Source organism: Saccopteryx leptura, chromosome 3, assembly GCF_036850995.1.
Source record: "Saccopteryx leptura isolate mSacLep1 chromosome 3, mSacLep1_pri_phased_curated, whole genome shotgun sequence".
NCBI lineage: Eukaryota > Metazoa > Chordata > Mammalia > Chiroptera > Emballonuridae > Saccopteryx > Saccopteryx leptura.
The window spans coordinates 166,278,059-166,305,811 of record NC_089505.1 but is presented as its reverse complement, the minus strand read 5'-3'; the positions used below and the strand labels follow the sequence as shown (position 1 = coordinate 166,305,811).

General features: G+C 39.1%; 1 protein-coding gene across 3 annotated transcripts in view; it reads left to right on the top strand.

The window, feature by feature from the left end:
- The first annotated feature begins 1,290 nt into the window (after positions 1 to 1,290).
- The window catches only part of FNBP1L (formin binding protein 1 like), a 107,217-nt gene continuing 80,754 nt past the window's right edge, over positions 1,291 to 27,753 (top strand). For 2 of the 3 annotated variants that reach the window (XM_066376755.1, XM_066376754.1), the window contains exon 1: positions 1,295 to 1,551. In XM_066376755.1, coding sequence (XP_066232852.1) covers positions 1,528 to 1,551 — 24 coding nt within the window. In that variant the 5' untranslated portion in view covers positions 1,295 to 1,527. Of the gene's footprint in view, positions 1,552 to 27,753 lie in introns of all 3 variants that reach the window. The other variant, XM_066376756.1, reaches the window with a different exon arrangement.

The following is a 27,753-nucleotide window of genomic DNA, read 5'->3' as shown; positions in this document are numbered from 1 at the left end:
GAGAAATTGCTGGGCCATATAATAGCTCTATTCTTAAAAAAAAAAAAATTATTTTATTGATTAGAGAGAGACATGGATTTTGTTGTTCTGCTTATTTATGCATTCATTGAATGATTCTTATATGTGTCCTGACCAGGGATGGAAACTGCAATTTTGGCTTGTCAGGACAACACTCTACTTAGCTACAGTGGCCTGTTAGCTTTATGCTTAATTTTTGGAGGACCTACCATACCATTTTTCAAAGTAGCTGTACCAGTTTACATTCTCAGCAGCAGTGTATGAGGGAGAACTTAAGCCTCTCAGCTGTCATGACTCACTGAGAAGTACTCAAGTAGTGGCTGGATTGAAAGTGTGTATGTTTTAGAATACTAGCAATTAATGCTAAAGCATATGATAGGGAGTTGTTAAGCCTACTGGATATCTAACAGTACAGCCAAACTTGCTGGCTACAGTTAATGATTGCTCAGAAAGACTGGGAAGTAATTGCACAGAGGAAAAACGGAATGGTGGACCTTCCTCCAAGGTTCTGACATTCTGAATGAGAGATATCTGAAGTCTGATAGGCTCTTTGCACAACTAAGGAGGAATCTGGTGCCCGTGCAATCCCCATAACACAAAGTGCCCATTACAGAAATCGGCAAGCTCCGTTCTTATTTCTGCAAGTGACAGCTTGGCACACAATTGTCCTGTCTTCCATCTCGTGTCATGGCAACATTCCAAAACGAATGCTGAAAGATCCCCCCCCCCTTTTTTTTATAATTTCCTGACAGAAGTTATAAAGTTAAAATGTTTTATTAAAGATAGAATCAGGGGCACGCTGTATTCACATTCGATACTCAATCTCTACACATTTTAGTGATTCCCAAGATCACCTCCTGAACCATCAAGACGTTTTTCTTTATAAATGCAATACAACTCTCCACAGTCTAACTTAACACAAGGATTTGGAAGAGGTTTCCTTGTCAGGGTTTTTCACAAGTGGAAGAGAAGAGGCAGGAGGGAGGGTGATTAGAGCTGCCTCGTCTAAGGGGGCTCAGGACACAGAGGGGCGGTGGGCTTTTCCTGCTCTCCTTTTCCGTCTGGAGACAGACATCCGAGCGGCCCTAGCGCTGAGACTGTCCGAGACCCACGAAGCGGGCGGGAAGAGACCTGAGGTGGTAGCCCCCCCCCGCGGTGGGACCCTGCAGACTGCCGCCGAGAGACGCGGGTCCGCCCCAATCCCAGGGTGCACCGCGCCCTGCCCCCTCCCCTCTCCGCGTCCCGCCTCCCCTCTCCGCGTCCCGCCTCCCCTCTGCTCCGGCCCCCTCCCTGCCGGCTCCGGGAGGCGGGGACGCGGCGTTCGCGGCGTCTTCTCCAGTCGACTCCTTCTCACTCACTGGGGAGCCCGGCGGTGGCGGCACCTTTGGAGGCAGAGCGGCAGAACCGTGAGCTCGCCGGACAGCCAGTGGGAGGTCGTACAGACGGACTGCGGAGCCGACGGACGGACAGCGGGGCAGCCAGACCGTCCAAGTCGATTCAAGTTCCACCATGAGCTGGGGCACGGAACTGTGGGTGAGTAGGGCAGAGGGGCGCCCCCGGCCCCGAGGGGCGCGGGCTGGGTCGGTGCCGCTGGCCGTCGGCGGCCAGAGCGCTTCGGGCCGTCCGCGCCCCTGGCGCTGGCGGAGGGTGGGGGCCCGCTCCTCTTTGTGTGCTGACCCTCTCGGCCGGGGCCGGAGGGCTGCTGGTCCGCGCTCCCGCCCTTGCCGCCGCGGTGGGGCTGAGGGCAGCGCCCTGGACGGCGGGAGGAGCGGCCCGCGGGCTCCCGCGTCTGCCGCCATCCTCTCCGGAGCCCTCGCCCTCCTCTGCCCTCACTTTCCGAGCGCCTGGCTGTGTGCCCAGCCGCGCGTCTCTGCCTTTGTATGTGCCCGCCTGGAGGCGGGGGAGGGGGCCCATTGTCCCGAAGGGGCGCTGTTCGCGGGCGGGGAGGGGGCCCGCCGCCGCCCCCCGCGCGGGCGAGAGTCCCCGGGGCGAGGGCGGCGCCGGGCAGGGGCAGCGCGGGGAGCCGCCCGCCGCCGGCCACCGTTCTCGCCTCAGGTAGGGGGAGCCCGGCGGCTTTGTTCCGAGCCCGGCCTCGGGCCAGTCAGGCCCAGCCCACACGCCCATTTCCCTCTCCCAGTCTCGGTGCTTTGGTCCCCTTAGCTTCGGGGGCTCCTTGCTGGGCCACCTCGGCTGCTCCCTAGGACCGAGGGGGATGGCTTTGGGATTCGAATTTTACTGAGTGATCGATTGGGAAGCCGGTTTTGCCAAAAGGAGCGTACAGCTTCCCGATTGTTTTACTTCCTCCACCGTTCTTTATTCTCACGTTTTCTCTTTCTCTTCCTTGTCTTTCTGGAGCACTCGAAGCTCCAGACAATGCCCGGAATCTGGCCGAGGTGCGGGTGGACTGTAATAGGTCGCAGAATTCGCTCGCGACGCCGCCACGGCAGGGTGGAGGTGTGGAGGGCAGTGATTTCAGGTGCGGCGGAGGGACAGAGGGCGTGGGGGCGCTGTCCCGTGAGCCGTCTGGCTTCAGCCACTCCCTTATCCCACCTGTGCATATTTTCCGTGTCTTTTGTTAACGAGGATCTCGTGAAATTACTGCAGAGAAAGGGAGGAAAGAACTTTTTAGTCTCGATACATGCATTTAGGATTGAAATGAGGGCAGATCGGTTAATTGGAGGGCAAAATGTTTTATGTTATTTTTTCACGTTTTACTGATTGGGACTCAAAACTGAGACTTTAGAGTTCATCTGGTTGAACACCTACTTAGCCAGCCGGGGAATCTCCTGTTACATTGTGGACAGGTGTTTGCTTAGTCTGGTACCACCCAGTAGAAAATACCTCAGGAGCCTCTTCATTTCGTTTCTTTGATAGCATTTATTGTTCTTATACTGGGGATGATTATAGGGTAAATGAATTATGTAAAACGTAACCTTTTATTTTGTTTAGATTCTCAGGTGTTAGTGGTCTTTTCCCTTTGGTTTTGTACATTTTATAATTGATTATCGTGTGTGGTTTGTTACCTTCTATTCTTGATTATAGTGTATCGTCAAATAAAGGAGATGTGTGTAGTTTTATTTTCCATTTTTATAATTAGAAGTATTTTATTTTCACATAAATGACCCACGTTTCAGATTTTAAAAAGTACACAAAGGAAAACAGTGGAGGGATATTATTTAGGTTTACCTCTTAATTTAGATTTAAAAAATCACTTTTTATCACATAGAAAAACAGTTTTAAGGAGAAAAATACAATATTTTAATGAGGACTAAAATGTTATTTTAAAAAATATTTTTAAATTTTAATTTAAGAATGTAATACATCCAGAAAGTTACCGACCCCTTCTCCTACTGTCTCCTGTAATTTATTTACTTTTAGCATTTTAATAGCAATTTGAAAAGGTAAACTATACTAGAGATGGAAATTTCTGTCCTAATAATTTTTTTTGGAAATTAAAAAATATTAAAAAAAATTTTTTAATTTAATCTCCATGTTTTAGATTTTTTAGTGGATTGAGTATTTGAGGGAACCGTTCATTAGCAACTAGATAATGTAGAATCAACTAATATCACCTGGATATTTAAACCTTAGATAAGTTGAAGTTGGTATAAAGGGCTATCAGGACCAGAAGAGACCCTAGAAATATTTGACTAGACTTCCTGTTGTTACTGTTCTCAGTTTTAAAAAGGATATTGTGCTCAAATAGATTGTAACAAACACCTATACTGTGCTGTTGCTATTGAAGAATTTGAGCTTGGGAAGATTCTCTTGAAATTTCTGAATTTAGAAACCACTTCTCATGTTATTTCATTTTTAGGATCACGTTACTATTCCCAAAGGTTTAATTATTGAGACCATGTTGTTAAAAAAATTATGTGCAGTTATGCACTCAGACTTAAGCTTATTTCTTACAGTATTCATTGTAGTTGTATTTCTGTCTTAATGCTTCTTAAATCTTTTGTTAAAAATGAGAATAAAGGAGTAAAGTGAATTAGAGACCCACTTTAATGCTGATTCTGAGACAACTAATAATTATAGGTCAAGTAGGTGTGTCAGACTTTTGATGTGTATTTGTGAGGGGATGTGAATTAACTGGTAAAAATTTGAGCTGCATTTTAAGGTATTTCTAGTGTTCCGAAAGAGTGTTTAAGAAAGGTAGAGACTCAATTCTGGGTTCTGGGTACTATCAAATGAAGAGTGGAGGACAGTATTTTTCTTTTTTCAGGATGCAGTGGACTGTAATTATTGGGTAGCATCTTAGGCATTTTATAGTTTGTTGATTTCTTTATTGCCACGGGAAGAATGATTGAATCAAAAAGAATCCAAATCTGTATTAATGATTTCACAAAGCACAGATTTTGTAATTATTAGCTCTATTTTACAAATAAGGAAATTAGAGATTAGAGCTGACGATCTCAGGGTCTGGAACCTGGGTCTTCTGAGTCCCAGTCCAGATGCTCTACCCACTGCGCCACTGCCTGGTCAGGCACCATTGTTATTTTTATTATATTAGCTAAGTGTATTTGAAAAAGCTTATGTCTTTTTGGAAGAAATTGAAAATGTAGATTCAGTGGATTATTTACATAACACCTCTAGTCTTTACCCTTTAATTCAGTTCTTCCTTATCTTTGTTCTCATAGGGTTTACATATAGCACTTCTGTTTTAACACTTATATTGTAAATATACTAGAGTTCTGAGCCCTTGAATGTAGGGGCTGAGTTAATATTTTTTCTTCGTTTTCACTGACTACAACAATGCCTGTAGGTGGTTATTCATGTTTTGCCCAATTGAATTCATAGTTCCTTGCATTACCCAGAGTGTTGGTTGTTGATTAATAAATGCATCCTGGAGGAAGTCTTTGTGGTACCAAGGCCTTTGTAGGTGATGATAGATTAGGTAGTCTAGATCAGTGGTCCCCAACCTCCGGGCCATGGACCGGTACTGGTCCGTGGGCCATTTGGTACTGGTCCGCAGAGAAAGAATAAATAACTTACATTATTTCAGTTTTATTTATATTTAAGTCTGAACGATGTTTTATTTTTTAAAAATGACCAGATTCCCTCTGTTACATCTGTCTAAGACTCACTCTTGATGCTTGTCTCGGTCACGTGATTCATTTATCCATCCCACCCTAAAGGCCGGTCTGTGAAAATATTTTCTGACATTAAACCGGTCCGTGACCCCAAAAAAGGTTGGGGATCACTGGTCTAGATAACAATCCAAGAAGGTCTAAACAAGCTGAAACCAAAAAAAAAAATATTTTATAGATTGGGGAAAAACTGACCCCCAAGTAGTTCTTGTGAATTTACCTGACTGATAGTGTGAGGATTTGGCTGCCAAAATAGCATATGAAATGTTAGGCCATGCTGATAGATTTGTCTAGAACAAAGGAATTTAGTCCCATTATAGTCCGTAGTGGTTAGACCGTATCTGTAATATTGACTTTAGTTTACTTCAAAATTAAAAAAAAATACTGATTTTAGAGAGCAGAAGTTTCACATGCACATGTGAGAGAGACGGAAACATCCATCTGTTCCTTATTGCCCTGACTGGGGATCAAACCCACAATCTTTGCATATTGGGACGATGCTCTAACCAACTGAGCTATCTGGCCAGGGCTACTTCAAATTTTTAGAAGGCACATATCTAGAGGAGGTTGTCAAAAACTCTTTTATCAGTGTGAACTATATTGCTTTTTTAAAGGCCACGAAACTGCTGTAGGAATTTAGTTTAAAAAATAAAATTATTGTCTATTATAAGGAAGCACTGTGTAGTGTATGGTGAGATTTATGAAGGTTTATAACATCAGCCCTTTGTGAGGAAACTTAGAGTCATTTTGAGGTGATAATACTTTCACTCTAAATTCTCCCCTACATTGGTTTCACTGTTCAGAATGTCCTCTGTTGACCAGTTCCTATCAAGCCTTCCCTCCAGACTACACACTATGGATATTATCTTCCTTATGGTACTGCCACCTTCTATTATAGTTATTTTTTATTTTATTTTATTTCTGAAGCTGGAAACGGGAGGCAGACAGACTCCTGCATGCGCCTGAATGGGATCCACCTGGCATGCCCACCAGGGGGCGATGCTCTGCCAATCTGAGGTGTTGCTCTGTTGAGACCAGAGCCATTCTAGCGCCTGAGGCAGAGGCCATGGAGCCATCCCCAGCGCCCGGGCCAACTTTGCTCCAATGGAGCCCTGGCTGCGGGAGGGGAAGAGAGAGACAGAGAGGAAGGAGAGGGGGAGGGGTGGAGAAGCAGATGGGCGCTTCTCCTGTGTGCCCTGGCCGGTAATCGAACCCAGGACTCCTGCATGCCAGGATGACGCTCCATCACTGAGCCAACCGGCCAGGGCCTATTATAGTTATTTATAGTACATTAAATCTTTGGAAAATGGTCATGGTGTAATATTTATACTTTACATTCTCTTTTGTTGGTAGAAATTGTCGTTTTTAACATTACAGATGTATTATAGATGTTGTTATTCGTTAAGGAGGGTGCAAGTTAAGCAAGACACCTTTTTATGTCACCATCTGTCCTGACTATACTAAAGGGGGAGCCAGAGAGCTGCCTGTGTTCAGTGCCTCCTCTTCTTGCGGCTTCCTCATTTCAGTTCCCCTTCCCTGCCTTTATCTTAAAACATTTTCTCTTTCTCCTTCCTCCAACCTATAAAATGTGTGTTTGGCTGGGAATTTAAAACCTATTCAACCTACTTTTTCCTATAAATCAGCCCATATTAGCAGGCAGAACATAGGACAAGAGAATATTAATGGTTTATAATTATGGAGCACCTTCTGTGTGTACCTACCTACCTACCAGAGGTACCTTATTTAATAATCTACAGTCCTTAAACATTTTCAGCTCAATAGCAAAAATGAAAAATTCTGGCCCTGGCTGGGTAGCTCAGTTGATCAGACTTTCATCGTGATACACATATGCGAAGTAGCCAATGAATGCATAAATCAGTGGAACAACAAATTGACCCCTCTCTCTCTCAAAAACCAATAAATAAATAAAAATTTTTTAAAGTGAAAAACGAAAACTTATGTTTCGGGAGAACATAATCATACCTGCAGCGTTTAAAAACTAGTAAGAAAAGATATACCATATTTCCTCACGTATAAGATGCGCCCATGTATAAGATGCACCTTAATTTTGGAGCCCAAAATTTGAAGAAAAAAAAAGTATTATAGTTATTGAACTCAAGTCTTATTCATCATAAAATTCATACAACTCCTCATCACTGTCAAAGCTCCCATCCATTAGCTTGTCCTCATATGTATCTGATGACGAATCATTGTCTTCAACAATGAGCGCAAAAACAAGTGAGAAAAAGCAGGAAATGCAAGTAAAAAAAAATCTACAACCACTGTATGAGACACACCCAGTTTTTAGACCCTAAATTTTTTGGAAAGGGATGCATCTTATACATGGGGAATATGGTAAATTATAGACTTTGCTTTATAGGAAGCAAAAGCTGTTCTGTATTTTAGTTCAGGCTATGTACAGTATATCAGACATACCAAAAAGATATTTGGAATAAGGAGGGTTTTGCATATGGGGATTCCTGAGAAGTTCCTAGAAGGCAGAGATCATGTCTTCTTACTCATTACTTATTCATTCTCTTGATTCATTGTTATATTCTCAGCTCAGCACTGCCTGGCATGGAGCCTGGCACCACTAGGATCTTGTATTTGCTGAACTGACCTGAGTATAGTGGTTAGGTTAGGCTTGATTTTGAGTGTTGGCTGCCTGAAAGTAGTGATGAAGAGTAGAATGGGACCAGGCTGAGGTCCATCTGGCTGAATGCTTCATTCAAATTCATGCAGTGTGTGTGTGAACATTGTTATATATTAGCATATAATTAACTCAACTTTTAGACCATTTAAAAATCCACAGAAAGAAATCTTCATTTGTTATGTAGAAGGGTTATCTCTTTCCTCTGAATCCTTTAGTAGTAGTAGTAGGAATTCCTCTAGGTTTTAGGAGATAAAAGTTATATTGACTTGATCACCTCTAAGAATGTTTGAAAGATGTTGGTTCCTTTAATAATGTTATTGGTTCTGAAATCAGTTGTATTTTTTAACATGTTATTCCTGTGATTTGTTTTATAATGTTTTTTTTCCACTTTGCTTCTTCTTGACTTAATTTTTTTTACTTTTTTATCAATTTAGTTTTATTGTATTTTTTGAGGGTGAGAGGTATTTATTGGGAGAATGAAGTTAAATTTTGATCCCCCCAGTTTTGCTTTAATTACTAGTTTCATTAGCTGATTTATGGACTAACTTTCTCATATAATAAAAATAGGTTAGAATATTTTGAGACCTCACACATCTTAATTGATGATAGAAAGATAGATACTTTAAAATTGCAAATTGTGCTAAAAATAATCTGTTGGGGTTGCAGTTAATTTTAATATTGTCTGTGATTTTCAGCACTTTCCCCTTTTTCCTATAAGTTGTATTACTCCTGTGATTACTTTTATAGAATTTTCATTGACGAGGTGTTTGAAACCACCTCTTTGTAAGATGATATCTGGCTGCTGTTTGTAATGTCAGATTCAGCATTTAGAATTTGTATGGAGCCCAAAAGAAGGGGGACTGGAATAATAAAATTTTTTGTAAAATGTCCCTATAGAATCCAAATTAGTCATTAATAATTGGGGCTTAGGATCAATTTTTTCTTGAGTTCTTCATAAAGAACGAATTGTCAGGCTTTAACAATGCCTCATGAAATATTTGAAGTATTATATAATTGTTAGATTTTGATTTCTGTCCCCATTACTCTTGCTATATCATCAAAACAAAGATCCTAATTTTTAGGGTTAGCAAACATCCTCAGGGAAAAAGTAGCTTATATGCTGTTTTTCCTTTCTGGGTTCTCATTTTTGCTTCACTTGTAATTTTTAATTTCTAAGAGCTGTTTTTGTTTGTTGTTTTTTTTTTAAATTTTAGTGGGGTGACATTGATAAATCAGGGTACATATGTTCAGAGAAAACATCTCCAGGTTATTTTGACATTTGATTATGTTGCATACACATCACCCAAAGTCAAATTGTCTTCTGTCACCTTCTATCTGGTTTTCTTTGTGCCCCTCCCCTCCCCCATCTTCTCTTCCCCTCAACCACCACACTCTTGTCCATGTCTCTGAGTCTCATTTTTATGTCCCACCTATGTATGGAATCATATAGTTCTTAGTTTTTTCTGATTTACTTATTTCACTCAGTATAATGTTATCAAGGTCCATTCAGGTTGTTGTAAATGATCCAATGTCATCATTTCTTATGGCTGAGTAGTATTCCATAGTGTATATGTATCACATCTTATTTATCCAGTCTTCTATTGAAGGGTTTTTTGGTTGTTTCCATGTCTTGGCCACTGTGAACAATGCTGCAATGAACATGAGGCTGCATGTGTCTTTACGTACCAATGTTTTTGAGTTTTGGGGGTATATAGGCAGTAGAGGGATTACTGGGTCATATGGTAGCTCTATTTTTAATTTTTTGAGGAACCACCATACTTTCTTCCATAATGGTTGTACTATTTTACTTTATGAGCCCAATATAACCCTCATACCAAAACCTGGCAAAGACAACGCAAAAAAAGAAAACTATAGCGCAATATCTCTAATGAATACAGATGCTAAGATACTAAACAAAATACTAGCAAATTAAATACAACAACACATTAAAAAAATAATATATCATGATCAAGTGGGATTCATCCCAGAATCATAAGGATGGTTCAACATATGTAAAACGGTTAACATAATACACCATATCAACAAAACAAAGGACAAAAACCATATGATCTTATCAATATATGCAGAAGAGGGATTCGATAAAATACAGCACAATTTTATGTTTAAAACACTCAACAAAATGGGTATAGAAGGAAAATATCTCAACATAATAAAGACCATTTATGATAAACCATCAGCTAACTTCATACTAAATGGCATAAAACTGAGGACTTTTCTCCTAAAATCAAGAACAAGACAAGGTTGTCCACTCTCTCCACTCTTGTTTGTTTTCTTAACGTACTTTTTTTTTTTTTTTTTTGAGAGGAGGGAAGATAGACTTCCTCATGCATCCTGATCGGGATCCACCTGGCAAGACCCCTACTGGGCAATGGTTTGCCCATCTGGGGCCGGTCCATTTTTCTCTGTAACGGAGCAATTTTAGTACTTCAGGAGAAGCCATGGAGCCATCCTGAGCCCTGGGACCAGCTTGAACCATTTGAGCTATGGCTGCAGAAAGGGAAGAGGGAAAGAGAGAGAAAGAGAAGGGGGGGGGGGGTGGAGAAGCAGATAGTTGCTTTTCCTGGGTGCCCTGAACAGGAATTGAACCCGGGACTTCAACATGCTGGACTGATGATCTACCACGGAGCCAATCAGCCAGGGCCCTTCTGTTGGAATTTGTCTGATGTTTTCTCTCATGATCAGACTGTTTTTTTGGGGAAAAAATGTTATTTTCATCACATCATTTCAAGGGTACGATTTATCACTGTTGATATTGATCATGGTAATCTGTGTGAAGTAGTGTTTATCTGTTTTTTTTCCCACTATAGAGTTATTTTTTCCCTTCTATCTAATACTGTATTCTCTGGAAGGAGGTCACTATGTGCAACCCACACTTAAGAGTTATTGTCCTCTCTTCAGGTGGAATATCTACATAATTTATTTGGAATCCTTCTGAATGGAATATTGGGGCCCTGGCTGGTTGGCTCAGTGGGAGAGCATCGGCCTGGCGTGCTGGAGTCCCGGGTTCAATTCCCAGCCAGGGCACACAGGAGAAGCGCCCATCTGCTTCTCCACCCCTCCCCCTCTACTTCCTCTCTGCCTCTCTCTTCCCCTCCCGGAGCCAAGGCTCCATTGGAGCAAAGTTGGCCCGGGTGCTGAGGATGGCTCTGTGGCCTCTGCCTCAGGTGCTAGAATGGCTCTGGTTGCAACAGAGCAACACCCCAGATGGGCAGAGCATTGCCCCCTGGTGGGCATGCCAGGCGGATCCCGGTCGGGTGCATGCGGGAGTCTGTCTGACTGCCTCTCCGTTTCCAACTTCAGAAAATTACCAAAAAAAAAAAAAAAAAAGGAATATTTGTCTCTCTCCCCTATTAATTTATTCAGTTTATTCATTTATAGCAATATAGACTCAGATATTTATTTTATACTTTGGGTTATAAGCCAGTACTTCTTCATATATTTCGTTGCTCAGGTTGTTCCAGCTTTGCCCATTGCAGGCTTTTTCATTTGGATTCTGTGCCCCATAACACATCGCCATCAAAAATGATATTTTAAAGCACTTTCTTACTTTCTAAGACTATAAGATGGTCCAGTCTCATCTGGTGTATTTCCTTCCTCAGTCCTAGAATCAGCAGTTTTTTCTAAGAGCTCTAGTTTATTTTACTGGAGAATGGAATTAGAACCAACATGTGGATGCTAAGATGTGCTTGTGCTACTAGTTTTTCACTTCTTTTAGTCCCTCTCAGCTGATTAAAAAAAAAAAAAATATATATATATATGTATGTATGTATGTGCATATACTAACCTGCATGTATAAACATATCTATAAATATTTGAGTAACCATCTATGTCTCTATTAAATTAAATTAGTTCTTACCAATGTCTCCAACTTTATCCATTATCACATGTATCCTTGGATCCTCTTTTCCTTATTTGTAAATTCCCACTTATCACTCCCTTCAGCTGATATCCATTTGCTTAACTGTTCCTTTTCAGTATATACTTACGGCAGTATCAGAGTTGTTTACCTATACTGTACAGTGTTTGCAGTTCTTTTTCCCCTTAGTCTTACAGACTCCTCACTTTCAAAGTTACTTCGGTCAGCAGCATTTCTTTCACCTTTTTAAGTGAGGTTGTTTCATACATTCATAATCTAGTTATATTTTCTTCTCACACTGTATTCTTCCCTAGTATCTTCTGAGTTTCTCAATAACTTTTTTGAAAGAATTGCATACATTACGGTTTATTCTTTGTGCTGTGAAGTTCCGTAGGTTTTGACGTGTATAATGTCACATATTCACCATTACAAGATCATATAGAATAGTTTCATCTATTAAAATTCTCTGTGGCCTGTCTCATACCCATTAGGAAGGCTACTATCAAACAATAGAAAATAACAAGTATTGATGAGGATATAAAGAAGTTAGAACCCTGTGTGCTGTTGGTGGGAATGTTGAATGGTGCAACCCTGGTGAAAAACAGGATGGCAGTTCCCCATAGAATTACCATATGATCCAGCAACTCCACTTCAGGGTCTGTACCAGAAGAATTGAAAGCAGGGTTTTGAAGAGATATTTGTACATCTATGTTCATAACTTTATTCATAGTAGTCAGAAGGTAGAAACAACCCATGTACATATAAATGAATAATCAAAGTGATATATAGATACAGTGGAATATTATTAAGCCTTAAAAATTTAGGAAGGCAATATTGGCATATGCTACAAAACACGGGTGAACCTTGAGGACATTATGCTAAATGAAATTAAAGCAGTCATAATAAGACAAATACAGTATGACTCCACTTATAGAATGTACCTGGAGTAGTCAAATACAGAGGGACAGAAAGTAAAATGATGGTGGCAGGGGGGCAGGGGAAATGAGTTACTGATTACTGGGTATAGAGTTTCAGTTTTGAAGATGAAAAGAATTCTAGGAATGGATGGTGGTTGATGGTCGCACAACAATATGAATATACTTAACATTGAATTTATACTTAAAATGGTTAAAATGGTAAATTTTGTGTTAATGATTTTACTAGAATAAAAAAATTTTTCCCCTTATCTGTGCCTGCTCCTATGCATCCCGCACTATCCCAAACACGGATTTTTTAAAATAAACGTTTTGAAAAGTGGTTTTAGATTCACAGCCAAATTGAGCAGACAGTAGAGATACTAATGTCTCCTGCCCCCACATATGCATAGCTTCCCCCATTATCAGCATCCTCCACCAGAGTTATTTATTTATTTTTGACAGACAGAGAGAGAGAGAGAGAGAGAGAGAGAAAGTCAGAGAGGGACAGATAGGGACAGACAGGAAAGGAGAGAGATGAGAAGCATCAATTCTTCATTGCAGCACCTTAGTTCAGTGATTGCTTTCTCATATGTGCCTTGATGTAAGAAGGGGGCTACAGCAGAGTGAGTGACCCCTTGCTCAAGCCAGTGATCTTGGGCTCAAGCTGGATGAGCTCACACTCAAACTGATGACCTCAGGGTCTCGAACCTGGGTCATCCGCATCTCAGTTAGATGCTCTATCTACTGTACCACTGTCTGGTCAGGCCCTCCATCAGAGTTACTGTATTTCCCCATATATCAAATGCTCCCATGTATAAGACGCACCTTAATTTTGGGGCCTGAAATTTGAAAAATAAATATATTACACAAAGTTATTGAACTTAATTGTTATTCATAATAAAATTTCCCCATATATCAAATGCTCCTATGTATAAGACGCACCTTAATTTTGGGGCCTGAAATTTGAAAAATAAATATATTACATAAAGTTATTGAACTTAATTGTTATTCATAATAAAATTCATGCAACTTCTCATCACTGTCAAAACTCCCATCCATTAGCTTGTCCTCATCTGTGTCTGATGACGAATCACTGTCTTCATATATTGCCTCGTCCTCAGTTCCATCTATGACATTTGAAATGCCACACTTCTTCAATGCAAGTAAAAAAATCTACAACCACCATGTAAGACGCACCCAGATTTTAGACCCCAAATTTTTCAGAAAAGCGTGTGTCTTATACATGGGGAAATACGGTATAATTGATGAACCTACATTGACACATTATTATCACCCAGAGTTTGTAGTTTATATTAGGGCTTGCTCTTGGTTTTGTAAATTCCATGGACAAATGTATAATGACATATAGTCACCATCATAATATCATACAGAGTAGTTTTTCACTGCCCTAAGTAGCTTGCTTCTGTGTTCTATCTATTCATTTCTTCCTTCTTGCTAACCTCCCTTACCACTAGTCTTTTTTCTGTAACTTTTTATTGCCCTAAAAAGAGCCAGTACCTATTAGGAGTCACACACTATTTCTCCTTTCTCCCCAACACCAGCTTTAGGAAATCACTAATCTTCCTTTAAAGATGTGCTGCTTCTGTGCTTATTTCCTACAAATGCAATCATACAATATGTGGCTGTTTGTGACTGGCATTTATCAATAAGCATGTTTCCAAGGGTCATCCATGTTATAGCATAATTAGTAATTCTTTTTTTGTACCGAATAATGCTTAATTGTATGTATATACCATATTTTATTAACTCATCAGTTGGTGGACATTTGGGTTGTTTTTGCTATTGTAAATAATACTGCTATGAACACCTGTGGATAAGTTTTTGTGTGGACATACATTTTTATTTTCCTTGGGCATATACTTAAGAGTGCAATTGTTGGGTTCATACCAACACTGTCTGGTTCTGATTTCTTCACATCTTTGTGAAAACTTGGTTTCATCTGACTTTTTGATAGTAGCCATTTTAGTGGGTATAAAGTGGTACCTCATTGTGGTTTTGATATGCATTTAACTTATGACAAATGATGTTGAGCGTTGAGCATTTTTCATATGCTTTTTGTGCATTTGTATATCTTTGGAAAAATGTTCACCTCAGTAACTTTTTAAATTTATATAGTCACCTTAATTTCTTGTAGTGATATGTATTAGTAAAATATAAATAAAAACAAATATTGATGGCAATGGTGCCGTATTGAGAAAAGGAGAAATTTAATTGAAGAGCTAAGAAAATACTATATAGTTGATATTTCTCCTTGAACTTGTCAGCCACTCCTTAAGACTAAGAGATTGTTTGATTTTGGCATTTAATCTGAGAAACTTAAAATTCAAGTGCAAATATTAGCTATGCTATTTTTTATTTTTGCTAAGAAATGTTTCCGTAAACTGCACTCCACTTGGCTTGCTTCCCTTAGCTCTGACTAGGATGGCAGTGCTTCCGCTCGTTGTCTGGATAGAAAGCTTTCCTGCGTTGCTAAAGTTAAGTAGTTTCAGTTATGAAAAGCTAGGAAAGTTGAGGTTTAGGAGGTACTTAAAAATAATGAAAGCCTTCTGTATAATTCATACATGATTTTTTTAATTTTATTGTATAATTTAGTTAATGCTTCTAAGTTTGGTTCTTCGGTTTTATTCTAAGAAGAATAATGGTAATATTCTTTTTTAGTGATGCAAGATTACAGCTGTTGCAGTGGTGCTTGTTGACTTATTTATAATATAGTGGGAATATTGGTTATGTTAATTGAAGTTACTTTTTTTTTCTCTTTCTTAGTAATTTGACTGTATTATTGGGAACCTAGTTTTTTTTAAAAATTTTTTAAAAATCCCAGTTGTTTCTTGGTTGGGTAAAAAGTTGATCATTCCTACATTCAACTTCTGATAGTCTAGATTACTGATTTACTTTTATACCTTTAATTGAACAACAACTCTCATTTCAGTCAGTTTTTGGCCAGTTTGGCCTAGAGATTCTGGCTCATTAAGTTCTGGGGCTGTTGGGTGGTCAGCCATTGGAGTTTTATAAGACTTTGTTTAATGATTGTGGTTCTTGCCACCAGCTGAGAAACATTGCTGTTAATTAGCAATTTTCAAATCTGGATGATTATTAGAATTATCTCAGGAATTGAAAGGCAGTAAAAACAAAACAAACTCCCAATCTCCCTACTCTAACCTCCTGAATCAGAATCTCTGGGAATGAGGCCCAGGAATTTGTCTTTTTGAAAAACACCCCCACATGATTTTGACAATAGCAAGGTTTGAGAATCATTGCTTTATGCTCTAACATCTCTACTTATGTTAAGCCAGGACATTAGAAAACCCCTTCCACAGGGGGTCCTCGGGTTAAGATAGTCTTAACATACGAGGTTTCAAGTTTACTATGTTCACTCCCATAAAAACTTAAAAAAATTAAGACGTGAGTGTTTCGGCTTACACCATTAGCATCGTACTTATGGACTACGTGGGCAAACTAGTTTGTTTGCGCATGGCAGAAGAATATGCAGTAACATGGCATATAAGTGAGGGGTTAAGCCTCTCCCGGTATGCTTATCTACGCTATTTTGAATTGTTAAAAGCACAGGTGTTCTGTTTGTGTTAGACTAAGATGTGTTTGATGTGTTTCACCTTACACCCAAGTACAGGTTATGTCACTGTCGTAGGATTAGAACTGCGTTGTAACCTGAGGACCCCCTGTACTTGGAGTGCATCATATTCTCTCTCTTTTTCTTCTTTTTTTTAAAGAGAGAGAGAGACATACAGGGTCAGATAGACAGGAAGGGAGAGAGTGAGAAGCATCAACTTGTACTTGTGGCACCTTAGTTCACTGATTGCTTTCTCATACTGCCTTGACTGGGGAGCTCCAGCTGAGCCAGTGACTCCCCTTGCTCAGGCCAGCGACCTCTAGGCTCAAGCCAGCGAGCATGGGGTCATGTCTAAGATACCACACTCAAGCTGGCGACCCCGTGCTCAAGCTGGTGAGCCTGTGCTGAAGCCGGCGACCTCGGGGTTTCATACCTGGTTCCTCCGAGTCCCAGATAGACATTCTATCCACTGCGCCACTGCCTGGTCAGGCCATCATATTCTCTTCCCATTCCCATTGAATTGCTTTTAGTAATGATACTAGGAATAATCTAATACTTATTAAATACTATATTTGAATCAGTATGTCTTACTTTTGAGGATGCAGAAAGGTTAACTCTCTGGTCCAAAACTACTTCATAGCAAGTGGTAGGATGAAGATATAAATTCAAGTCTTTTCTGTATGTATAGCCTTCATTCCTACTATGAATGTTAGACTGCCTTTAGCAAATTGCTTTTGTTGAGAAGCCAGCCATTAGTGTATGTGCGAAGAGGTTATTTTTTCGAAGGTTCTGACAATCAGTTTGCCATAGGACTTTGTTTAGAATACAATATTGTTCACTGCATTATAGTGTGTTCTCTGAGGCTCATGGCAAAAATTTCTCTTAAGCTTTTTTATTGTGTACAAACTGCTATGACTATTTGCATTTCCCATTTTGAACTTGCTGCTAAAAGAGGAAAAAGAAATTACAGTCAGATTTCTGGTTCACTGTTAGCAAGTGTTTAAGGGTTTTTAGTTTGCCTTTTGTTTACCGATTCTGGGTATCTTATTTCTTCTGTCTCTTTCCTTTGTCATTTCTCTCATCTCTTTACAATTATTTTATCTTGCTGTGTTATAAGTCATTTTAAAGAAAAGTGTTAAGAAGTAAGTAATCTTGAGCCATTTTATATAATTTTGACCAAATGTCTTTTTGAAAGAGTTGAATTTTGGAAGAGAGGAACTTAGAATTGGGAATGTGTCAGTGTGCCAGACACTTTGGTAGATGTTATTTTGTTTTCATGCCAACTCAATGAAGTAAGTGGTGATAGTCCCTTTTATTTTTAAATGCCCAAGGAATCTATTTTTTTTTATTAATATTCATTTTAGAGAGGGGAGAGAGAGAGAGAAAGGGGGAGAAGCAGGAAGCATCAACTTCCATATGTGCCTTGACTGGACAAGCCCAGGGTTTTAAACCAGCAACCTTGGTTCCAGGTCTATGCTTTATCCACTGCACCACCACAGATCAGGCTCCCAGTTTTTTGAAAATGAAAGTAATAAGAAAGGTTAACTTTAGTCATGCAAAGCTAAACTTGAGCCCAGGTTTTTGTGACTCCATACTTTTATTTTTAAGTGCCTCTAATGGAATCTCATTTACCGAACAATTTTTAAACCCTTCATTGGAGTCATTTATATATTTAACAAATATTTGTCGATGACTTACTTTGTAGGAAGTGTTTCCCACTGTGTCTAGCTGCCTTGTAGAAATTACCACATGATAAGAATGTCTTGTTTTCAGCTTAGGCTGTATTTGAATGGACATTGGATTAGTCAGTGCTCTGGTAGGAAATAGCACACTAGAAAGGGTTAAATGAGTAGAGTTTAATAAAGCTATTATTCATAAAGGTCTGGGCCTGGTCATTGGAACCAAAGTGTATGGTGCATTACCTTTGAGCTAGTAACATTTGTGAGTTGTTATTACTTAGGTCTTAATCGGCAAGGAGGAGGAATTGTTACTTGATCCTTAAGCGGGAGCTGTATGATAGGACTGCCTGATAGGAAATCCGGCCTTCAGTTGAGGAATTTAGGGCATTTGTAGATACCTGACAGAGGAAGAGTTGGAAGAATAAAACCCTTGACCTCACTTTCATCTTGCTTGTGCCTCCCATTGACTAAATCTAAGGATACGTTAGAGGGCAGGGAAACCCATTGATTCAGTCTACTGGGTTCAGAGAAGTATTGATGTAAGGTAGAGAGTGATTCTGGAAGGGGAAACAGTAAGGAAAACAGACATGGTTTCTGTTCTAAAGGAGCATACCATCCAGCTGGGAAGGTAGATATTGAACAAATTATTACAAACATTATAAGTGCTAAGTACAGGATTCTGTGGAAGTGTGTAATAAATATGTTCCTTTTCTGAAGAATCAGAGAAGGCGTCTCTGGAATTTTTTTCACACACCCTGGCATTTTAAAAACAAAACAAAATGGATTTCTGGTCCCCTCCTCTAGATATGATTCACTAGGTCTGGGGTGGGGTTAGGGAATATTTAAAAAAAAAATTCTTACCCAGATGATTCAGTCAGTAATTTCTTAGCGTTACTAAGAAGTCAGTATGCCGTATTACACTTAGAGTTTGAGAGAGGAAAGTGGTGTGAGATGAAGCTAGAAAGATGGTGGGCAGAGCCTTGTAGGCTATTCTTAAGAATTTTGGACCTTATTCTAAGATAGTAGATAGACACTAAGGATTCCCCCCTCCCCCAGGTTATCTTGCTAATGGGGAAATTCTAACTGGTAGTTGTGTACAGTGTATTGAAGTGACTGAGTTTTCCATGTTAATTCTGTATGTTTTACTCTAGTGAAATTTTTTTTGTAGTAGCAGTTTTTCAGTCATTTTCCTGAGTTTTCCAGATACTGTGGGTATCAGACCTGCAAGTAGTGGTACTCTTTCTTTTCTTTTTGCAATGTTTATACCTCTAAGTTTTTTTCTTCTTTATTTGTACATTAAAACATCACATGATATCAAACCAAACACCAATATTGCAGTACTAATGCACAAATAGTATGTAACTTATTCAGTGTACCCAGCATTTATTCAGTTCCTAGTAAACTTTTAAGTTCTTAGTACAGAATTTACTTTTAATTCTTTGTATCTTCCACCTAGCCTAGTGTCATTTATTAGCTATAAACCCTGAATCTTTTCACATTTGTAAAATAGTAGTAATTATATCTACCTCAAGAGAATAAATGAGAGGATATATAAAGCACTAAACATGATACCTGGCACAGATAGCAGTTATTATTTGTTCATTTAATTCAGTAAATGATTGAGTGTTGAGCTGAGCACTAAGAATATATAATGTGTGCAAAAACAGGTAGAAAGGAGAGCTATTAATCAAATAGTCACACAAAAGAATGAAAGAAAGGAACAAAATTCTTCAAGATGATATCAACCTAAAAATGTCACCCACTGCTAGGTTCAGAGAGGTTCCCCTTGGAAAGGAGGTCAATAGAGATATAAAAATGATTAGAAGCTAATAGGCAACAGGTGTGTATGAGAGGACAAAAGGGTGAATTTCGATGGTGTAACATGTGCAAAGGCCCTCAGATATCAGGTTTGTGGCCCCTTTTCAAGTGGGAAAAGCAGAATAAAACAAAAAACCCTACCAGTATGAATAGAACAGAACAAATACAGATAAAGATGTGTTGGTTGAGGCTGATGAGGCAGGCTGTCATTCTCAGTGTACTTACTTATTAGTTCATTTAATCCTTACACCCATTTAAGACACACATATTGACATCTTCATTTACTATGAGCAAACTGAGGTAGAGAGGTTAAGTACCTTGTCCAGGTGACACAGTTAATAAATGTCAGAGTCCAGATTTGAACCCAGGGAGCCTGGTTCCAGAATTGGTGCTCAAAAATTGTACTGTATTGCTTGACATGATCACCTTTGCATTTTGAAAAGATCACTCAAACTGCAATGTAAAGAACAGATTAGGGGACATCTAGAAAAGACATGGAGAGATAAGTTAAGAGGCTGCGGAAGTGTCCCAGCAAAGGGAATAGAGTGATGATGGAAGATGCAAAGATGTGGGTGGTTATTATTATACAAGATGAGTGTATCCTGGGTTAATAAATGAAAAAAAATGAATGAATGAGTCTGAAACACATGTATAAATTTGACAATATGCTGTCTCACTATATAGAATTTATAAGCAATAACTGCTGAGTTATCTGTTGGAATAAAAACTGTGAGGCAAATATAAACCCATTTGGATTTATGTTACCGCCAAGATTTTTTTTTTTTTTTGTATTTTTTTTTGTATTTTTCTGAAGCTGGAAACGGGGAGAGACAGTCAGACAGACTCCCGCATGCGCCCCACCGGGATCCACCCGGCACGCCCACCAGGGGGCGATGCTCTGCCCACCAGGGGGCGAAGCTCTGCCCACCAGGAGGTGTCGCTCTGCCGCGACCAGAGCCACTCTAGCACCTGGGGCAGAGGCCAAGGAGCCATCCCCAGTGCCCGGGCCATCTTTGCTCCAATGGAGCCTTGGCTGCAGGAGGGGAAGAGAGAGACAGAGAGGAAGGAGGGGGGGATGGAGAAGCAAATGGGCGCTTCTCCTATGTGCCCTGGCCAGGAATCGAACCCGGGTCCCCCGCACGCCAGGCCGACACTCTGCCGCTGAGCCAACTGGCCAGGGCCCAAGATTTTTATCTTAAATACGATAGAAAAAGATGTTAATCTACAAAATAATAGATTGTATATGTTCATTCTACAAACTTCTCTGGGCACTTGAAACTATAAAGCATTTCTAGTTCTTATTAGACCTTTACATTTTTTAAAAAAATTTTATTTATTGATTTTAGAGCAAGAAGAGAGAAAGAGAAAGACGGGGGAGCAGGAAGCATCAACTTGTAGTAGTTGTTTCCTGTGTGTGCCCCAACTGGGCACGGTGTTATTTCATCATCTGCGCATGCGCACATGCTGCCACATCATCCTACAGAAACTGGGAGGGTTTTCCTTTTATTTGGTGCAGATTTCACATTTCTGTTGTCTTTTGTTGCTTTCCTGTGACTGGTCAAAAGTGCACCATGACTTTATGGACACACTGTATTACAATTATTGTCATGTCTTTGTAAAACATACACAGTAGAGAATTATAGGGGAGAAATAAAAGTAATGAGAAGTAAAAACACAAAGTATATAGACACAGCTCTTTGGAGAAATATGCTAAGAAAAGAAGCAGAGAAGGGGCTAGACAAGGGGTTCTTTATTATTTATTTTTTAAAAACATCACTGATATTACAGGATGTATGTTTGAAAAAGATCTAGAGGAAAACTATAATGCAAGAGAGAGTATAATTTCAGAAGCAATTTTTAAGACAACGTGGGATCAGTACGTACGTGAAAGAATTGTTCTTAGGAGCAGGGACCAATGGAACAGAGAAGGCAGAGTACAGGTTGATAGTTTAATGATGCAAAGATGTGGTAATTATGGATTGCTTCAATTTTTCCCAGTGGAAATAATGTTTAAATTAACAGCTGAGAAGGAGGAAGGGAAGGAGAGTAAACAGACCATGCAAATGTAATAGTATTGAAGGGCAACCCAGAAGACCCTCATGAGGTGTGTAGTCAAAAATTTAAAAGTAAGACTGAGCAGTATGGGTGGCTGGTTTTTTCCCCCTAGTCTTCTTCAGCTTGACTGGATTATGGGCACACAGAGAAGTGGACAACTGTATATAACCAGAGTTGGGATTTTATCAGAAGTATAGCAAAGTGAGAGGAGGGCAAAGGAGTTGAGAATGCTTGCAAGGAAGTGATTATTATAAACTGAATGAGGCTACTCAACATTGACCCTTTCACCTTTGATGTGATCTCTCGTCTATATCGCGGGGGTTATGTTCCAGAAGCCCCCAAGATAGGCAAAAATCCGTGAAGTAGCAACCTTATATTTATTTTATTGTTTATATATATATTTAAGGCTTCATACATTTTTATAGTTTTTAATTTTTCAGGCTAGAAAATGCTTATTTTACCAAAAAATAATTAAAATAAATATATAAAAATACCTATATTCTGCAAAATCCCGCTATAGTGAAAAATCCGCGATACAAAATTAGATGTATACAATTTAAAAATCCACAATACAAAATTAGATGTATACAATTTAAAAATTCACGATACAGTGAGACTGAAAAGTGAACAGTGATATGGTGAGGGATAACTGTATATCAGAAATAGCGATGACTTATTTCTTATTGGCTTATTTTTATTTCTAAGACTTTCATGCAAAGAAGTAACTATATAGTTTGGCTCCCTAGTGATAACTATAAGTAATCAGACTTCCTACAAAGTGCTAACTGTATTAGGAATACTTTTATTCAGTACATTAAAGAATGCCTGGGAAACCAAAGAGTTATTTTTTCTTTTAAAAAACAATAACTTTTAAAGATCTGACTTACTTTATTCAATGATTCTTGAATTGGGCAGAATCCTAGCTAGCAGATAGAAAGGAGCCCCAATCTTGGTTATTGCAAGATTACTTTCTTTTAGGGCAGGGGTCCCCAAACTGCGGCCCCCTGAGGCCATTCATCCGGCCCCCCGCTGCACTTCCGGAAGGGGCACCTCTTTCATTGGTGGTCAGTGAGAGGAGCATATTGACCATCTCATTAGCCAAAAGCAGGCCCATAGTTCCCATTGAAATACTGGTCAGTTTGTTGATTTAAATTTACTTGTTCTTTATTTTAAATATTGTATTTGTTACCGTTTTGTTTTTTTACTTTAAAATAAGATATGTGCAGTGTGCATAGAGGTTTTTTAATAGTTTTTTTTATAGTCCGGCCCTCCAACGGTCAGAGGGACAGTGAATTGGCCCCCTGTGTAAAAAGTTTGGGGACCCCTGTTTTAGGGGATGGCTAGTGTCTTTCAGGCAGATTACCTAACTAGTGCTGATCAGGCAACTCCTGATTGACTGGTTTAAGATTCTGTTTATGGGAGAGCTGAAAGTCTTGGTTTGGTGATGTTGGGCTTAGCATAAAAAACTCCATTTTGGACCTGTTGTCTTGTTTTTAATACCCCAATCTCCAGCTTTATCTGAGGCAGAAACGTTAAATATTACCTGCAGGGGTTCCCAAACTACGGCCTCTGAGCCGCATACGGCCCCTGAGGCCACTTTTCTGACCCCCCACCCCCCGCACTTCCAGAAGGGGCACCTCTTTCATTGGTGGTCAGTGAGAGGAGCACTGTATGTGGTGGCTCTCCACCGGTCTGAGGGACAGTGAACTGGCCCCCGGTGTAAAAAGTTTGGGAACCTCTGACTGGATATATTACAATTTTTAAAATGTTAAATTAATTCTTAAATTCTATTTCTTTGTACCAAAAATATTCATCATGTAGGTCAAGAGTCTTCCTCAATAGTGTTTTTCAACATTCAATACTCATTTCTAATTTCAAGTTTTGGCAGCTGTCATCTCCTCTTTAGCATGTTATCTAGAATCGCATCACCCTCATTTACCATTCTTTAAAGTTTAACTTAAAATGTTCTTTGCTTCATCTTGATTATGTATATGTCTTTTAAACCTGTGAGGGCTCATAAAAGGCACACCCTGCTTCTCTCTCACCTTCTCTTCCCACCCAGGTCAGTTCTTCAGAGCATTCCTGTTCTAAGGACAGTAGTTTTCAAGTAATTTCTGGGCTTCCAGTCTCTGCATTACCAGTGTATCTTTCAGAAGAAGCATAGATCAGGGTTTCTTAACCTTGTCTGTTTTGACATTTGGACTGGAAAATTCTTTGTTGAGGCAGAGGGGGAACTGACCTATGAGAGGGTTAGCAGCATCTAATCTATAATCTATATCTGTAATCTTAAGGAAGAACAATCATACCTTTTCAAAAATTTATATCATGGAGGACAATGCAAAACTCCTTTGAAAAGTGAAAAGTCAAAAGGTTCTTAGGTAAAGAGCAGTTGAGGCCTTGCATTTTTGGCATATCCACTAAGAACATGTACAGATGTCAGGGTCATCACAGCTTGTTTTCCCACTATTAAGCTCATTTGGTAGCATTTTTAAATTGACATAAGAGTTGGGGCACATGCCTTTAAAAAAATCTTTCAAAGTTTATTTAAAGTAAGATCAAGATTTTTGATGTATTGAATGTTTTGATACAACTTGCTTGTTATATCATTGTATGTGTTAAAAAAAGCCAAAGGGTTCTGTAAGACTACAGTCAGTACTTGATTGTTACAAATTAGTAAAAGTAACTAACATATTGAACATTTACCATATATTCTTTATACATATTCATGTACTTTTAATAAAAACTCTACTATATAGATATTACTGTCCCCTACTTTACAGACAAGGAAGGTGAGACACAGACAGTAAGTAGTTTGGGCAAGGTCTAAGAGCCTGTAAGAGGTGGGACTGGGATTTAAACCTAGGTAGTCTGGCTACAGGATCTGAATTCTACAGTACTCTGGTTTCTATCTCTTGTTGACTTGACTGGTGGCAAATGTTTAGTCTTTGATTAACCTTCATCTACCAGCGAGGTTTTCGGAATAAACAGATGTAAACTGAAAAAAAATGCACATTAATATATAAATCAGCTGAAGAAAAACATTTGGAAAGTAAATCTGTTATTGAAAACTAAATGTCAGCTGTATTCTAGAGTCAAATGTTAGGGACTTGAAAAAGTCATATACAATACTGTTCTACAGATCTTGATGACTGAAAAAGATGTGTATTACTTTTGTTTTGAATATTTTTTCTTTAAAATTTTTTTTAAATGTTATTTATTGATTTTTAGACAGAGGGTAGAGGGGGGGGAAGGGGAGTAGCAGAAAGCATCAACTCATAGTAGTTGCTTCCTGTATGTGCCTTGACCAAGTGAGCCTAGGGTTTCAAACTGGCAATCTCAGTATTCTAGGCCGACGCTTTATCCACTGAGCCATCACAGGTCAGGCTGAATGTGTTTTTTAATGAGGGAAAGGTTCTTGTGTGAAATCATGAGTGACGTATTAAACCTACTACCCTAACTTATGTTTAGCAATGTACATTTTCCAGAATTTTAAAACTTCTTCCAAGAACAGAAGAAAAATACAGTTAAAAAGATATTTTAAAGTAAAAATTGACTTTCTTCAACACATTTATTGATCATTTACAAAGCATACTGTGCCAGACACTTTCTTAGCTTATTCTTACAGAGATTTAAAATCACAGGGCTTAAAATAAATCACATTCTCTAAATCTGTGCTATGATAATTGGTAACTCTAAGCACTATATGCCATGTTAGTACCAGGTAAAAACCTAGGTTTTTGCCTGTGTTTAGTATTTTAAACCCCTGGAGAACTGTGTCATACTACTGTTCTTAGTATACTTTATCCATTGAGGTGAGACGTACTGTTCTTAGTATATCTGCCAAATAAATAGATGTCTGAATCTCAAGCACCATTCTACTTGATTTCACAAAAGGACTTCTACCTGGAATTTATTTTGCCTACATGGACCAGATTTAACATTACTGTTACCAAAACAGGCTAAATCTTACTTAAGTTTATATACTATTGATCATTGTCCCCCAACTCAGCCGCACATCAAAATTCCTGGGCATCTAACCCCAGAGATTGATTCTGTAGGTCTGGAATGAAGCCCGGATTCATTGTTTTTAAAGCTCCTTAGGTGTTTCTTGTCTAAGGATCAGTGTTAGGGAATCTTTGCTTTGGACTGTTGATTCTCAAATGCAGGTCCCACAACAGATAGATGTTCCACTAATATTGCATAAAATAAGAAAAATAAGGTCAGTAGCTCAGTGAATAGAGCATTGGCCCAGTGTATAAATGTCAGGGCACACAAAAGAAGCAACCACCTGCTTCTTTTTCCCTCCCTTTTTCCCTTCACTCTCTCTGCTCCACTTGCAGCCAGTGGCTTGACTGGTTCAAGCGTTGGCCTCAGGCACTGAAGATAGCTCATTTGATGTGAAGCATGGGCCCAAGAAGGGGTTGTTGGGTGGATCCCAGTGGGGGCGCATGCAGGAGTCAGTCTCACTATCTCCCTCTCCTCTCACCTAAAAATATATATGTATATAAATAAATACTACATGGTGATTTTTTTTTTTTTTTTGTAAACTACTAATCATACTTGTTGGAAGGACTGTCTTATAATCCGAGATTTTATCTTCTCTTGGGAGGGTTGTATTAAATTGCTTGTTTTATAAAATGATGATAAGTGGAGGCAGTAATTTATGTATTTCATTTTTCAAAGTAAAGAGGTTAAAACAAACACAGGTTGACAATCTTTTGTCAGTCCCCTGGATTTAATTTAAAATTGAATCCATGAAATTCAAAAGTTCTGGAGCTCCTTGCCTTGGACTGCTTTATTGCCAGGTCAAGTAACAAACCCGGGCAGTTTTCCCAAGGCCAGTTTTACTTGGCTGGTCACTCTTCTTTCTTTCCACCGCAGATACTCATACTGTGCACTGTACTTTATAACTTGGACATTTGGTAAGTGACTGTTGCACAGGCATTCAAGCTTTCCCACCTGTAGAAAGAACCTCATGTTAAATATAATTAATGTGTATAGGTTAATGATGTTCAGTAGTAGTGATGACATTTGACTAAGTCAAAGAATTTTTTTAGTAATTTTAAAAAGCAGTAAAATGCAATCAACTATAGGCATAGAAAAGTGAGAGACTTAATAGGCTTGGCTCTCATCAAGAACTGCAGCATGATGTGAGGGCCAGCCTAGCGCTGAGAGTGAGATAGTGCAACTCTCAGCTTTTATTTCAGCAATTTTATGAAAGAGATTGTACCTTCCAAACCAGGTGGACACAAAAATTACACAGAATTTAGCTATTCAGAAATTCCTGGGGAGTTCTGAGATTTATATAGCTATTTCCAAAAATCCCAGAAATCCCATTTCTTTTAAGAAGTTTAATTTTGACTAATGTTTTCTTTGATTCATATACAGTCACACTGACAGGAAAGATACTTGATGATTCAGCTACATCCTGAGGTTTGCTTTCCAAAGGCAGCCATTGAATCATTTATCAGAATTTGTAACTCTTTGAAATCTCTTTATTTTTTCCTCCAAAGCACTACAGTTTTCACAGTTTATGATTTTACTGAACTCAGGACAGTTCACAAGGAGAAATAAATAAACATCTAGTAGCCACTTGCTTCATGCATTTACCAGTATAAGTCTGAATATCTTGGACAAATCAGCAGTGCCTTTGTCTTTCTCCTGCAGTGTCAAATGGAAAGACTCCTAATTCTGTACCCTTCAAATCACTTAACTTCTGAGAACCCATTTCTCTCTCTATAAAATAAGGACAATATCACCGACTTGATAGGATTGTGGGTGAAGATTAAATATGGCAATGCATGTAAAGTTCCTCCACATTTTATATTTTCTTCTCTAGGGGTCTTTTAATTTTGAAACCTCCTAATTTAAGAAAGCAGCTTATTAAATCTCTTCAACAAGTTTTCACATAATAAAGTTTACAGACTGTATTTCCAGTTAGAACAAATAGAAATAATAAAGTGGAATTGTGAAAAAAAATCATAATCTTGATCACTTTCTCTAGTATGATATTCTTTAATCTTTTATTACTATAGAAACCCTCCAGATAACTGCTAT